This window comes from Ylistrum balloti, unplaced genomic scaffold (genome assembly GCF_031769215.1).
Source record: "Ylistrum balloti isolate Yb309-2 unplaced genomic scaffold, AGI_CSIRO_Ybal_v1 Utg369688, whole genome shotgun sequence".
In the NCBI taxonomy this organism is placed as follows: domain Eukaryota; kingdom Metazoa; phylum Mollusca; class Bivalvia; order Pectinida; family Pectinidae; genus Ylistrum; species Ylistrum balloti.
Genome location: NW_026781925.1, coordinates 45,018 through 58,715, shown reverse-complemented (window position 1 = coordinate 58,715; position 13,698 = coordinate 45,018). Strand labels below are relative to the sequence as shown.

The 13,698-nt window shown below is 35.0% G+C and overlaps 1 protein-coding gene across 1 annotated transcript in view; it reads left to right on the top strand.

Annotated features, from left to right (window-relative positions):
* Positions 1 to 8,342, top strand: part of LOC132565019 (synaptic vesicle 2-related protein-like) — a 29,824-nt gene extending 21,482 nt beyond the window's left edge. The window contains exons 11-16 of the mRNA XM_060229624.1: positions 4,939 to 5,040; positions 5,562 to 5,673; positions 6,271 to 6,352; positions 6,907 to 6,996; positions 7,366 to 7,479; positions 8,304 to 8,342. Of these exons, the coding sequence (XP_060085607.1) occupies positions 4,939 to 5,040; positions 5,562 to 5,673; positions 6,271 to 6,352; positions 6,907 to 6,996; positions 7,366 to 7,479; positions 8,304 to 8,342 (539 nt within the window). The remainder of the gene's footprint in view (positions 1 to 4,938; positions 5,041 to 5,561; positions 5,674 to 6,270; positions 6,353 to 6,906; positions 6,997 to 7,365; positions 7,480 to 8,303) is intronic.
* Positions 8,343 to 13,698: the final 5,356 nt, after the last annotated feature.

The following is a 13,698-nucleotide window of genomic DNA, read 5'->3' as shown; positions in this document are numbered from 1 at the left end:
TATAAAAAAAATCTGTGTAGTGCTTTATATATAGAGAAGTGTATATACTGTTATATACATGTACTTCCTTGTTAAGAATACATTGTGCTGAAACGTGTTAAGTGGTGTATTATTTATCACATAATTGTCTTGTTATTCAGTGATATACTTATATATCTTATTTTTTTTACATATTACACATGTTTGATATAGCTTAATGAGATGTCCCTTAAGATAATCAGTTGTCTCCCCTGATATATTGGGTTTTATTGTCTGTATCAAGAACCAGTTACACTGAGAGAAATTTGATGGTCCACTTGATCTCATTACATGTGTAGTTCACTGTATAAAAAAAAAAAAAAAAGAAAAAAGATTTTTTAAGGTTTGTCTTCAACAGGTACAGAGACTGGTAAGCCTTTCACCATGTTCCTTGGGGTGTAATGGGCTCACAGCCGTAATAGACTGGACTGTAGTGGCCTGACAGCCATAACAAACTCTATGGACTGTAGTGGTCTGACAGCTATAACAACCTCTATGGGCTGTAGTGGGGTGACAGCTAACATAACTTCTATAGACTGTAGTGGCCTGACAGCTATAATAACCTCTATGGACTGGAGTGGCCTGACAGCTATAATAACCTCTATAAACTGTAGTGGCCTGACAGCTATAACAACATTATAGACTGGAGTGGCCTGACAGCTATAATAACCTCTATGGACTGTAGTGGCCTGACAGCTATAACAACCTCTATGGACTGTAGTGGTCTGACAACTATAATAACCTCTATGGACTGTAGTGGCCTGACAGCTATAATAACCTCTATGAACTGGAGTGGTCTGACAGCTATAATAACCTCTACGGACTGTATTGGCCTGACAGCTATAACAACCTCTATGGACTGGAGTGGTCTGACAGTTATAATAACCTCTATGGACTGTAGTGGTCTGACAGCTATAATAACCTCTATGGACTGTAGTGGCCTGACAGCTATAATAACCTCTATGGACTGTAGTGGTCTGACAGCTATAATAACCACTATGGACTGGAGTGGTCTGACAGCTATAACAACCTCTATGGACTGGAGTGGCCTGACAGCTATAATAACCTCTATGGACTGTAGTGGTCTGACAGTTATAATAACCTCTATGGACTGTAGTGGCCTGACAGCTATAACAACCTCTATGGACTGTAGTGGTCTGACAGCTATAATAACCTCTATGGACTGGAGTGGCCTGACAGCTATAACAACCTCTATGGACTGTAGTGGTCTGACAGCTATAACAACCTCTATGGACTGTAGTGGTCTGACAACTAGAACAACCTCTATGGACTGGAGTGGCCTGACAGCTATAACAACCTCTATGGACTGTAGTGGTCTGACAGCTATAACAACCTCTATGGACTGTAGTGGTCTGACAGCTATAATAACCTTTATGGACTGTAGTGGTCTGACAGTTATAATAACCTCTATGGACTGTAGTGGCCTGACAGCTATAACAACCTCTATGGACTGGAGTGGTCTGACAGCTATAATAACCTCTATGGACTGTAGTGGTCTGACAGCTATAACAACCTCTATACTGTAGTGGTCTGACAACTGACAGGACTGGAGTGGTCTGATAATAACCTCTATGGACTGTAGTGGCCTGACAGCTATAACAACCTCTATGGACTGTAGTGGCCTGACAACTATAATAACCTCTATGGACTGTAGTGGCCTGACAACTATAACAACCTCTATGGACTGTAGTGGTCTGACAGCTATAATAACCTCTATGGACTGTAGTGGCCTGACAGCTATAATAACCTCTATGGACTGTAGTGGTCTGACAGCTATAATAACCTCTATGGACTGTAGTGGTCTGACAGCTATAATAACCTCTATTGACTGAAGTGTGCTGACAGCTATAATAACCTCTATGGACTGTAGTGGTCTGACAGCTATAATAACCTCTATGGACTGTAGTGGTCTGACAGCTATAATAACCTCTATGGACTGTAGTGGTCTGACAGCTATAATAACCTCTATGGACTGTAGTGGTCTGACAGCTATAATAACCTCTATGGACTGTAGTGGTCTGACAGCTATAATAACCTCTATGGACTGTAGTGGTCTGACAGCTATAATAACCTTTATGGACTGTAGTGGTCTGACAGTTATAATGGACTGTAGTGGTCTGACAGTTATAATAACCTCTATGGACTGTAGTGGTCTGACAGCTATAACAACCTCTATGGACTGTAGTGGTCTGACAACTATAACAACCTCTATGGACTGTAGTGGCCTGACAGCTATAACAACCTCTATGGACTGTAGTGGTCTGACAGTTATAATAACCTCTATGGACTGTAGTGGTCTGACAGCTATAATAACCTCTATGGACTGTAGTGGTCTGACAGCTATAATAACCTCTATGGACTGTAGTGGTCTGACAGCTATAATAACCTCTATGGACTGTAGTGGTCTGACAGCTATAATAACCTCTATGGACTGTAGTGGTCTGACAGCTATAATAACCTCTATGGACTGTAGTGGTCTGACAGCTATAATAACCTCTATGGACTGTAGTGGCCTGACAGCTATAATAACCTCTATGGACTGTAGTGGTCTGACAGCTATAATAACCTCTATGGACTGTAGTGGTCTGACAGCTATAATAACCTCTATGGACTGTAGTGGTCTGACAGCTATAATAACCTCTATGGACTGTAGTGGTCTGACAGCTATAATAACCTCTATGGACTGGAGTGGTCTGACAGCTATAATAACCTCTATGGACTGGAGTGGTCTGACAGCTATAATAACCTCTATGGACTGTAGTGGTCTGACAGCTATAATAACCTCTATGGACTGTAGTGGTCTGACAGCTATAATTACTTCTATGGACTGGAGTGGTCTGACAGCTATAATTACTTCTATGGACTGGAGTGGGTTTCGTTTTGATATTTACGCTTTTGATTTTGAATGCTGAGCCTTGTTCAGAAATTTGAAACCTTAAAAAGCTTGTTTTATTTACTGAAACTAGATATATAGTGTTGTTATTTATAGAATAAAGAACATACAATGATTTGTATATATATATATATGTAAATTTTCACTGCAACTGGCATTTGTTTATGACAAGCTTGATTCATGTATAAAAAACACAACTCGCAATGTATAGAGAATATTAGGTGGGTTTAGATGCTGTTTTGATATTAAGTTTTCTATATAGTTGATATTAACATTGATATGTATGTTAAATGTTTGAGAAATTATTTCCTATTGTAATAGCTAAATAGAACAAAGTCAAAACAATTGATGATGTTACTAACATCAGTACTGTTGATGCCTTTTTCTCCTGTGTTCATGAAAGAGATGCTCAGTTAATAAGATTGTTCATAGTTGTTCATGAAGTTTGCAGGATAAATAGAATGCATCCTGGCTTTTAGAATTTCAAGATGGTCCCTGAGCATTAGAGTGTCTTAACTGTCAAGTAATTGTTACCTTTTAACTTATATACCTGAAAATACTCACCATGATATTTAACCTGGTTAGTGACAAGATTGGACCATTGGGTTCTGAGTATCTATCTGCAATTTTATGTTCCTATGATAAAGATGTCCCATGTCCCCATGATAAAGATGTCCCATGTCCCTATGATGAAGATGTCCCATGTCCCCATGATAAAGATGTCCCATGTCCCCATGATAAAGATGTCCCATGTCCCCATGATAAAGATGTCCCATGTCCCCATGATAAAGATGTCCCATGTCCCTATGATAAAGATGTCCCATGTCCCCATGATAAAGATGTCCCATGTCCCCATGATAAAGATGACCTATGTCCCTATGATGAAGATGTCCCATGTCCCTATGATAAAGATGACCCATGTCCCTATGATAAAGATGTCCCTATGATAAAGATGTCCCATGTCCCTATGATAAAGATGACCTATGTCCTTATGATAAAGATGTCCCATGTCCCCATGATAAAGATGTCCCATGTCCCCATGATAAAGATGACCCATGTCCCTATGATAAAGATGTCCCATGTCCCTATGATAAAGATGACCCATGTCCCTATGATAAAGATGTCCCTATGATAAAGATGACCCATGTCCCTATGATAAAGATGTCCCTATGATAAAGATGTCCCTATGATAAAGATGTCCCATGTCCCTATGATAAAGATGCTGCTATGATATGGTTATCCTTATGATAAAGATTGACAGTGCTCTAGCAGCTTCATTCCCTTTTGGATTTTGATAGGACTTCACACACTAACAAACCATTATGATATCTTGGACAAGTTTGAGTTTCAAAGTTTTAGGGTCAAGGTCACTGTAACTAGCTTTAGAAAATCTCTGTCAGTGCTCTTATTGGTGATGAAAATGTATTATCAGATTTACATACTTTTATTTATTGTATTGTTACGTTAAGATCAGTTACAATCTAACTGTATGCTTTTCTGTTTATCCAAATTTACACGTAACATATATAGATATGTATAGATCATTACTGTGTAATAGCTTGTGGGAGCTCGTTGTGAACATGGATTGCTTCAGCAGTACTTGATATGCTTGTTTTATGTAAATAATATTAGTATTATGGTTCTGGTGCCTATTTCTCCTCTAGATCCATATTGTGATACGGTAAACCTCCCCAGCAGTGATCCCTTAATTGTTTTCTAGTATTTGTCAAGACTTCCGTAAACTGAATGAATACAAAAAAAAATAAAATAAATGTAAAATAAATGTCTTCCCTTTTCATTGATTACAATTTGTGATAAAAAATGACATTTTGAAATTTTAGGGTTTTACCTGTCAGGTTTTCAAGTAATACCTGCTGATGATGACAAAAATCACTGTTATATCTTCTAAAAGTTTATTTCTTTATCAAAATCTTTTCAACAAAACCTTTGAGTGCTGTCATGATCCACATTATATTGTGACTATCGTATGATGGTTTTATCTTCAGGTTCAGAGATCAAAGCCAAGGCACCATGCTTCCTTAAGTGTAATGGCCTTAATACAGGAGATTACATAGATCTGACCTGGACTACCTTCGCTGAGTTTCCAGGTAAAAGATTTTTTCTGTTTTTCTATCTCTTCCATTGTATCACTCATTAAGGTGCATGTGTCTGAATGTGCTAGTATTATTGTGTGCCAGTATTATTGTTTCAATTTCCAAAATATTGTAGTCATAAATGACACAAAAAAAAGATAATATGTATTGTTTTTGCTGTATATGATAATTTTAAATCAGTCTTCATGGCATTTTAGTGTAAATTAGTCAGATTTTAGTTTCTGTAAAATTTGTGATGTAGTAATGATTGTCAGGACTTCAGCTGGACTCTAATGGTTAATCAGTGTTTATTGTAAGGATTTTGAGGAATATTGTGAATTATATTGTAAATCTGTGTGAACTGTAACTATGGTAATTACCGGTAGATGATTAATCAGTGTTTATTGTAAGGATTTTGAGGAATATTGTGAATTATATTGTAAATCTGTGTGAACTGTAACTATGGTAATCAGATCTTACAAGATGGTGAATTGCTTGATAATGTCCAGCCGGTAACTGATCATTGTATTTTCCAGGTTTGTTTGTCACCGTAGTGGTTATAGAGAAGATTGGAAGGAAGTATACAATGGCTATGGAATTCTTTGTCTTTACTGTTTTTGTTCTGCTGTCTAACATATGTACATCAAGGTAAGGAAGCTTGGTTGCCTAGGTGATACATCGTCTTATTAAATATGGCTTTTCTATATAGTAAATTCTTAAAAATCCATCCATGTTGGAATGATTTAGTTTTGTCCAGATTTGATCTGAAGCATCCTTTGGTGAAGTGAACTTACAAACAGTGCATCTAACCCCTAGGGGAGGAGGGGCATAGCCTAATAGGGGTAATTGATATAATTTTTTAAAAGTACTTTTCCAGGTGAGAATGACAGGTGAGCAATACAGGTCCTATATGCCTCTTGTTATTTACACTGCAACTTCAAATCTAAGACAAATGATAGGTGAAATCAACCAATTGGCTGCAGATTGAGATTTATATCCTGTTTTAGTCGGAATAAACCACAAAGTACAGGAATACTGACTTTAGTCTCTTTCTTCATAACAACACAACTTTTACAAAGGAATGTCCTGAAAAAGCTTTATTTAAAACTGTATGGACATTTATTCATGTAATTGTAAATGGATGGTGCACAATGATCAACAAATGAGTTGTTACAGTCATGGATCATTTGAACCTAAAAGATTGAGATGGGAAAAATGAAAAATGAATTGTTTTCTGTTTTATAGGCCTGTCTTGACGTTCTTCCTATTTGTAGCCAGAGCTTTTATATCTGGAGCCTTCCAGGCAGCTTACGTATATACACCTGAGGTAAGGTACTTTGTGTAGTCAGTATGTAGGATTTATGGGTAAAGGATTTACATTTAAAAATATTTTGCGTCATAATTTAAAAACTGAGGTTTTCAATGAATGAATTTTATTATTATCATTACTAACTTTCCTAACATGTTAATATAACTAACCAGATATACCTGGTAAAAATGTTTCTTTTTGAGGACCACATCTATAAATAACAATGACACGGTAAGGTAGCTATTTCTTTTGTAACATCACAAAGATTACTCCATTCAAGTGCAATAGTAGATTGTACAAAAGAATGAAGATAGTGATTGTGAATAGATTTGTGAGTATAAAACAGGTATATAACTGGTGTTATACGACTTGTTCAGTATATGGTATATAGCTTGTGTTGTAGGTCTACCCTACCTCTATGAGGGCTATAGGACTGGGTTGCTGTAGTGCTGACTTATTCAGTATCAGTATATAACTTGTGTTGTAGGTCAACCCTACCTCTATGAGGGCTATTGGACTGGGTTGCTGTAGTGCTGACTTGTTCAATATATGGTATATAACTTGTGTTGTAGGTCTACCCTACCTCTATGAGGGCTATTGGACTGGGTTGCTGTAGTGCTATGGCAAGAGTTGGAGCTATCATTACACCTTTTATAGCACAAGTAAATATTTAGCATTTCAAACAAGACTGGTCAATGTGTCTAACTGTCCAACTGTTTAAACTTATGTCGGTCAAAACTTTAATCATTTTGTCTGTCTAAACTTGTATTGGACCAACTGTTCAAACTTGTATTTATCTCATTGTCCAAACTTATATCTGTCTAAATTTAATTGTATCATTCTAACTGTCCATATTTGTATCTGTCTGTCCACACTTGTATCTGTCTGACTGTCCGTATTTGTATCAGTCTGTCCACACTTGTATCTGTCCACACTTGTATCTGTCTGACCGTCCGTATAAGTATCTGTCTGTCCATACTTGTATCTGTCCAAACTTTTATGTGTCTAAACATATCTCTGCTTAACTACAGGTGTTGCTGAGATCATCATCCTACATGGCCATTTCCACCTACGGTGTGATAGCCCTGGTGGCCACTGCCGTGTCTGTTTTGTTACCCATAGAAACTAAGGGAAGGGAGATGAAGGTAAGTCCAAATAGGATGTGTTACCCTTTTGAACTAAGTAGCATCATGAGAGAAGAAAATAAATTGAACAAGATGTGAAACTCTTTGAAACCAAGAGTGTGATGAGGAATGTATGTCCAGATATGGCTGACAATTTTTCCAGGTCAGATTTATCACAATTTTTCAATTTAATTGTATTACAATGAATGAAAATTTTGCATTCTGGATGTTTTTGCAGTCATGTTAAAAGGTACTGCGAAATATTGAAATATCATCCCTACAACAACAAAGGCTATATGGTAACTTGTTTTTAAAGAAAAGAGACATGAGACAAAAGCTCTAATTGGTTATGTTACCCATGGAATCCCTGTCTTGGAAATGAATAGCGGAGTGCTATGGATTAAACAGCATTTAGACATCAATTGTAATATATGTAATGTGTATAAAATTCTAAACGAAGTCTTAAAATATAACTACAGTTTTTATGTGCTGTTATTTGATGAGGACTTATAGTGTTAATGATATCTGTCCTGTTTTGTTTACAGTTATCCGTGTAACTTTAAGGGATTTTGATAGTAAAGATCGTTCACAAAATGTACAACAGTACCTGGGAAAAGTTTGTGTTTGGGGTTCTAAGGTCAAGGTCACAGTTATTATTAAGAATTGATGGTCAAACATTGATAGAGTGATGGAGTTGGGGCATTAATATCTTATAGATATAGTCTAGCTTGTCATCTTATGGGCGTTAATTGTACTATCAAATATATCATTGTCTGTAGTATAACATAGACCTATATCTAAAGTGTTTCTCTGTGACATAAATAAAAACCTTGTATTTCTTACAGGACACAAGTCATGAGGTTCAGACCACTTCTACCAGATGAGAGGGGTTGTCTCCCCTTCAATATTAATCATCATGACCTTCTACAAGTTGACGCAGCATAGATGTCGATACATGTCCAGCTTCCGGCCTTAGTGTGTTTAGTGTAGAAGGTGGAAGTGGTGTCAGGTGTTCGTTGATGTTATTGATTGGTGACTCGGCAGATATATAATACACATATTGTATTGTCATGTTATGTATATTATGTATGTAACCAGCCAAAGAAGCCTTGCTGGAATTAAGAATTATTAGTTTTATTTCATCAATCGCTTTGAAATTGAAATAAACGTAAAATTCTGTCAGTTAAATGATAATGATTACTTGCAAATGTTCTAGAAAATAATATTTTCTTAGAGTGACTTGAATCTAACAAAGATATTTGAATTTCAGAATGTTCTTTTGTATGCCATTCAATATAAATTAGAACCTTATCATCTTAGGTAGCTGGCGTGTCAGTGTTATGACCTAAAGCTTAACACAGCTTCTCTTGGTGTTGTTAGACATGTCCATTATACATGTGTATAGCTATATATAATGGGCCTTTTCAAGATGATAAAAGATTGCATTTGTGATATTAGGAATCACACATATATTTATTTTTATTCTGTGATGAATAGATATTTGTGTATAATGCTTACGATAATTGAAATAGAATACTGGTATTTATTGTCCTTTCATAATTATCTGTATGTATTGAACAGTTGCTGGAAGTAATTGAAAAGTTTCAAATGATAGGACAAAGGAAATATTTACAATCATCATGGTAGTTTTAGGATTTTGTTTTTAATACTACATACGGTATCAACTGTTTCAATTTTCATAGAAATGTATACTTTTGATCATAATAATCATTCTTTTGCCACGTTTTATACAAAATATGATTCTTGATATAAGTATATGATTTATATATATATGTAACCTTGATAAGAACTAGCCACAATATACCACTCGGCTGGAGAGAACTTCTCTTTAGCTCGATCAGTTGAGCGTCAGACTAGTAAGTCAGGGGTCCCAGAAGGCATTGAACTAAAAAAGACAGGTAATTCAAATCTAAAACCTTTAAGTCAACATACATTACTTTGTATGATGCTCTGTGTTAATTTATTACTATTTAGACATCGTAACATAACTGACAAAGGACTAATTATCAACAAGAAATAGCTGCTCAGAACCCTCTAGTGTTATCAAAAGTAGATAAATATAGAAGAGCATTTCAAGGGAGATAATCTAGGGGAGAGATCATTACTTGTTAAAGATAACATATTATCAGTCGTAATTCAATGAAGAATTCTGAAGTAAATGTACCAACCATTGTCATGTGATAGATTACTTTTCCCAACAAAGGAAAAACAAAAATGTTAAGGAGGTGATGGTGGATTTTGTACATTATGTCTACCAAACAGTAGAACAGACATCTTCACCAGAAAATGAGTTTTTTCAGTAATTGTTTTATTTATAATAAGTGTCTGAACATTTAGTATACCCATTAAAATTATAGATTAGTAGGATGAAATAATTGCTGTGTATAGACTTTGGAGAAATGATGATAAGTTTTTGCATTTAACATTGTTTTCTTGCAATGAAATGTTTTTGTTTGTCCTTGGTACTGAGGGCTGACCAATCCATACAATGACAATGTAATCCTATGTATCAGAAAAACCATATCACTGGAATATACCAACAACTGTATGGCTTAATGTTTAAACTTGGTACCCATGGACTAAGAAGTGCGACTGAATAAGTACGGATGGTTCCCATAGACTAAGAAGTGTGACTGAATGTGTACAGATGTCACCCATAGACTAGGAAGTGTGACTAAATGTGTACGGATGGTTCCCAGAGACTAAGATGTGTGACGGAATGTGGACAGGAAGTTCCCTTAGACTGAAAAGTGTGACTGAATGTGTACAGATGGTTTTCATAGACTGAGAAGTGTGACTGAATGTGTACGGATGGTTCCCTTAGACTAAGAAGTGTGACTGAATGTGTACGGATGATTCCCATAGACTAAGAAGAGTGACTGAATGTGTACAGGTGGTACCCATAGACTAAGAAGTGTGACTGAATGTGTGCAGATGTCACCCATAGACTAAGAAGTGTGACTGAATGTGGACAGGTGGTACTGATAGACTAAGAAGTGTGACTGAATGTGTACAGATGTCACCCATAGACTAAGAAGTGTGACTGAATGTGGACAGGTGGTACCCATAGACTAAGAAGTGTGACTGAATGTATTCAGTTAGTTCCCATAGATTAGGAAATATCACTAGATGTGTACAGATGTTCCCATTCACAAATTACATATACTTTACTATAGCATCCATTATGGATGCACTAGATTACCAAAAAGTGAAAAAGCACTAAAATGTTATTGCACTAAATCATGTTTTTTTTTAATATTCTATTTGTTCAATAATATTCGACAAGTTTGGCAGAAGTTAACACAACTTTAAAACATATTCAATGTTATTTGTATACTATGTATTATGTTGGAAAAGGAATCAGTTTTGTACCATTGACTTGTCTGATTTAAGCTTAGTATTAAACTGACACTGGGGGAACATTGTTGTTTTGGATATAAAGGATGACAAACAACAGTAAATCAAACAGATATCATCCTCACTACAATTCTGTTTAGATATCTTGTCTTAGGGGAAAGTGGTCTGAAATTTACTCTCGATTGCATACAGAGCAGTAATCATTACCATCAGAACATTGGTAATCATGTTCCTGAGGTACCATTCTCGTAACGCAGGCAGAGGGAAGTCTTTCTATTTAAATTAGCTGTACCAAGCAATATTTTCTAATGTCCTTTTCCCATTTCCAGTTGAGGTATTGGAATATAGCCAAATATCACCGACCCTAGTTTAAACCAATATTAACTGTTAATATCAGAAGTAGTGCATTGTGTACATATTTTGGTTATTTTACATCTGAAGATGGTTGTAATTCAAGTGTTAAAGCATCTATTTCATGGGGACTGATAAAGTGTCAGGAATGAAATTTTCTGTTTATCTTTTTTAATCTTATTTCTCTCAAAAGTTCCTACAAGATATAAAACGAGGGCATTAGTTTATATGGTTTTAAATAGCTGTACAGAGAATCCTACAAGAGTGTTGTCAAGTTTTACCTTGTGATATTGGTAAATATAATATAGTGTACAATGTGTAAGGTTTATCCTAGAATACATATTACCATGCTCATTACGTGCTGTGATTTTTCAGGTGAAATTATAATCTCCATGTATTGTATCTGTAGGCTGTACTTGTGTATTATTGGTGAGGGTTCCTAGGGAGTAATGCTTCACATCAAAACTTCATCATAAATCTAAGTCTTATATTATTACTGTCGTGTGTATATCATGCACGCAGTTTCTGTAGACAAAACTGACTTTATTTAATACCTTATAATTGTACTTTTTCTTGTCCATTTCTTATAAGATGTACATTAGTATATTTCAAAACCAGATATTATGACCAGTGATCTGCTAACTATTTACTTTTTTATGTTTTATTAACTTTTACATCAATATGCCTTGGATCTACATTTGTTATCTCATGTATACTTGTGTGACCAAGAATTATTATCATAATTATCATTTTCATATTGTGATCATGATCAGTAGTTTCCTCATGTTGACAAGAATCTCATCAGGGTCAGAGAATAGTTTGTTTCCTCGTGTTGACAGGAATCTCTTCATTGTCAGAGAGGAGTTTGTTTCCTTGTGTTGATACAAACCTCATCAGGGTCAGACAGGAGTTTGCTTCCTCCTGTTGATTGGAACCTCATCTGGGTCATAGAGGAGTTTGTTTCCTTTTTATTGGTACTTCTGTAAAACTGAAATAGTGATTGATTGATTGTATACATTCATATACATCCTATAGGCTACTAGATGTTTTCCTTTATAAATATAATTATTACCAGGCATGGGCTTATTGCCGAATATATGCTTAACTATTGTGATGGAATTGTAAGGATAAACATCAAATTAATTCCAAAAACATAAATAATGTTATATGACAGGACCCTGGCTGGTTAAGTTACTGTGTATTTGTCATTTTAACCTCTTTCATGATTCAGAATCTGTGTTGGCAAAGTTTTAAGATGAATTTTATTTTAAACGGCAGTTAAATCTGTCTAAACTGAATAGTATTCATCGTGTTAATTATCAACAAGCAGATTTTGTGTAAGAAAATATAGAAAATTGTAACAGTTACTTGTCATTTGTAAATTATTCTGATGTGAATAAGATTTTAAGTTTGTAGCTATGATAGGGTCTAAATGTTAATATATAATGTGATGTAATCAAGTTCATGGATATAGTTTTGTATTAGGTTGATGAGGAATAGATGTCCATGATGTAGGTTTGTAGTCAGTTTATTCCAGCTGATGGTTGATACATTTCCTTAGATATGGGACGGGGAAATTGTTGTTGATGTGCGGCGATATATTAACGATATCTAGTTATTGTGATTACTGTTGTTAATATTTGTTGTTACCGGTTTACAATTTACCATGACAAAAATGGCTGTTTGCAATAAGAGTAATAATGGTTTTTATTTCCTATAAATGATCAAAGTAAATTTGCACAATATGTATATTTGCTAATTGTATTTATCTTTCAATAAGCCCATGGGCCAACATACAAGTTCTGCCTCAAAGTGAGAGGTGGACTTATTGAGAACAATAGCATTTGTAATAGACAGTAGATGTAGGTGGGCTTATTACCAGGCATGGGCTTATTGTAGATAAATATGAAGTATTATTTATTAACTATATTTCAAAATATGATTTTGGTATGGAATCTCAATTTCTGTATGTGATGGAAAGTTTGATAGGCTGTACACGTCTAAAATAAAGCGAGATATTTAAAACTTTACCTGATAATATAACCTTATACAGCAGACACATTCATCATGTATTGCTTTTCATATTACATGGTGTGAAAAAACATCCAAAAACTAATGAAATGTGTTTTTTTAAAACTATCATAAATTTGATTCTGCTGAATTATCTTTATTTAAAATTTTCTATCTGTATTCTATTAAGTTGAAGTATTTATCCTTGTGTGGTAATGATGGCATGCACACCTGACTCAATTCTCAGTGTACAATGACATTTCAGTTTGTGAAATACTTGATCTCATATTAGTTTTTATAAATCAAATAGGCATATTTGTCTCCTGCAACAAGAGATAAAAAAGAGCAAAAAATTAATAAAAATATGATGTAAATAAATAGATAAATGCTGTTTGAATCTTTATGATATTGTTTTAAATTTCATTTGATTAAATGTTACTTATACAAAAATTATACATTAATAAAATTAGCAGGTTTCCATTTTACACCAGGAACATTTTT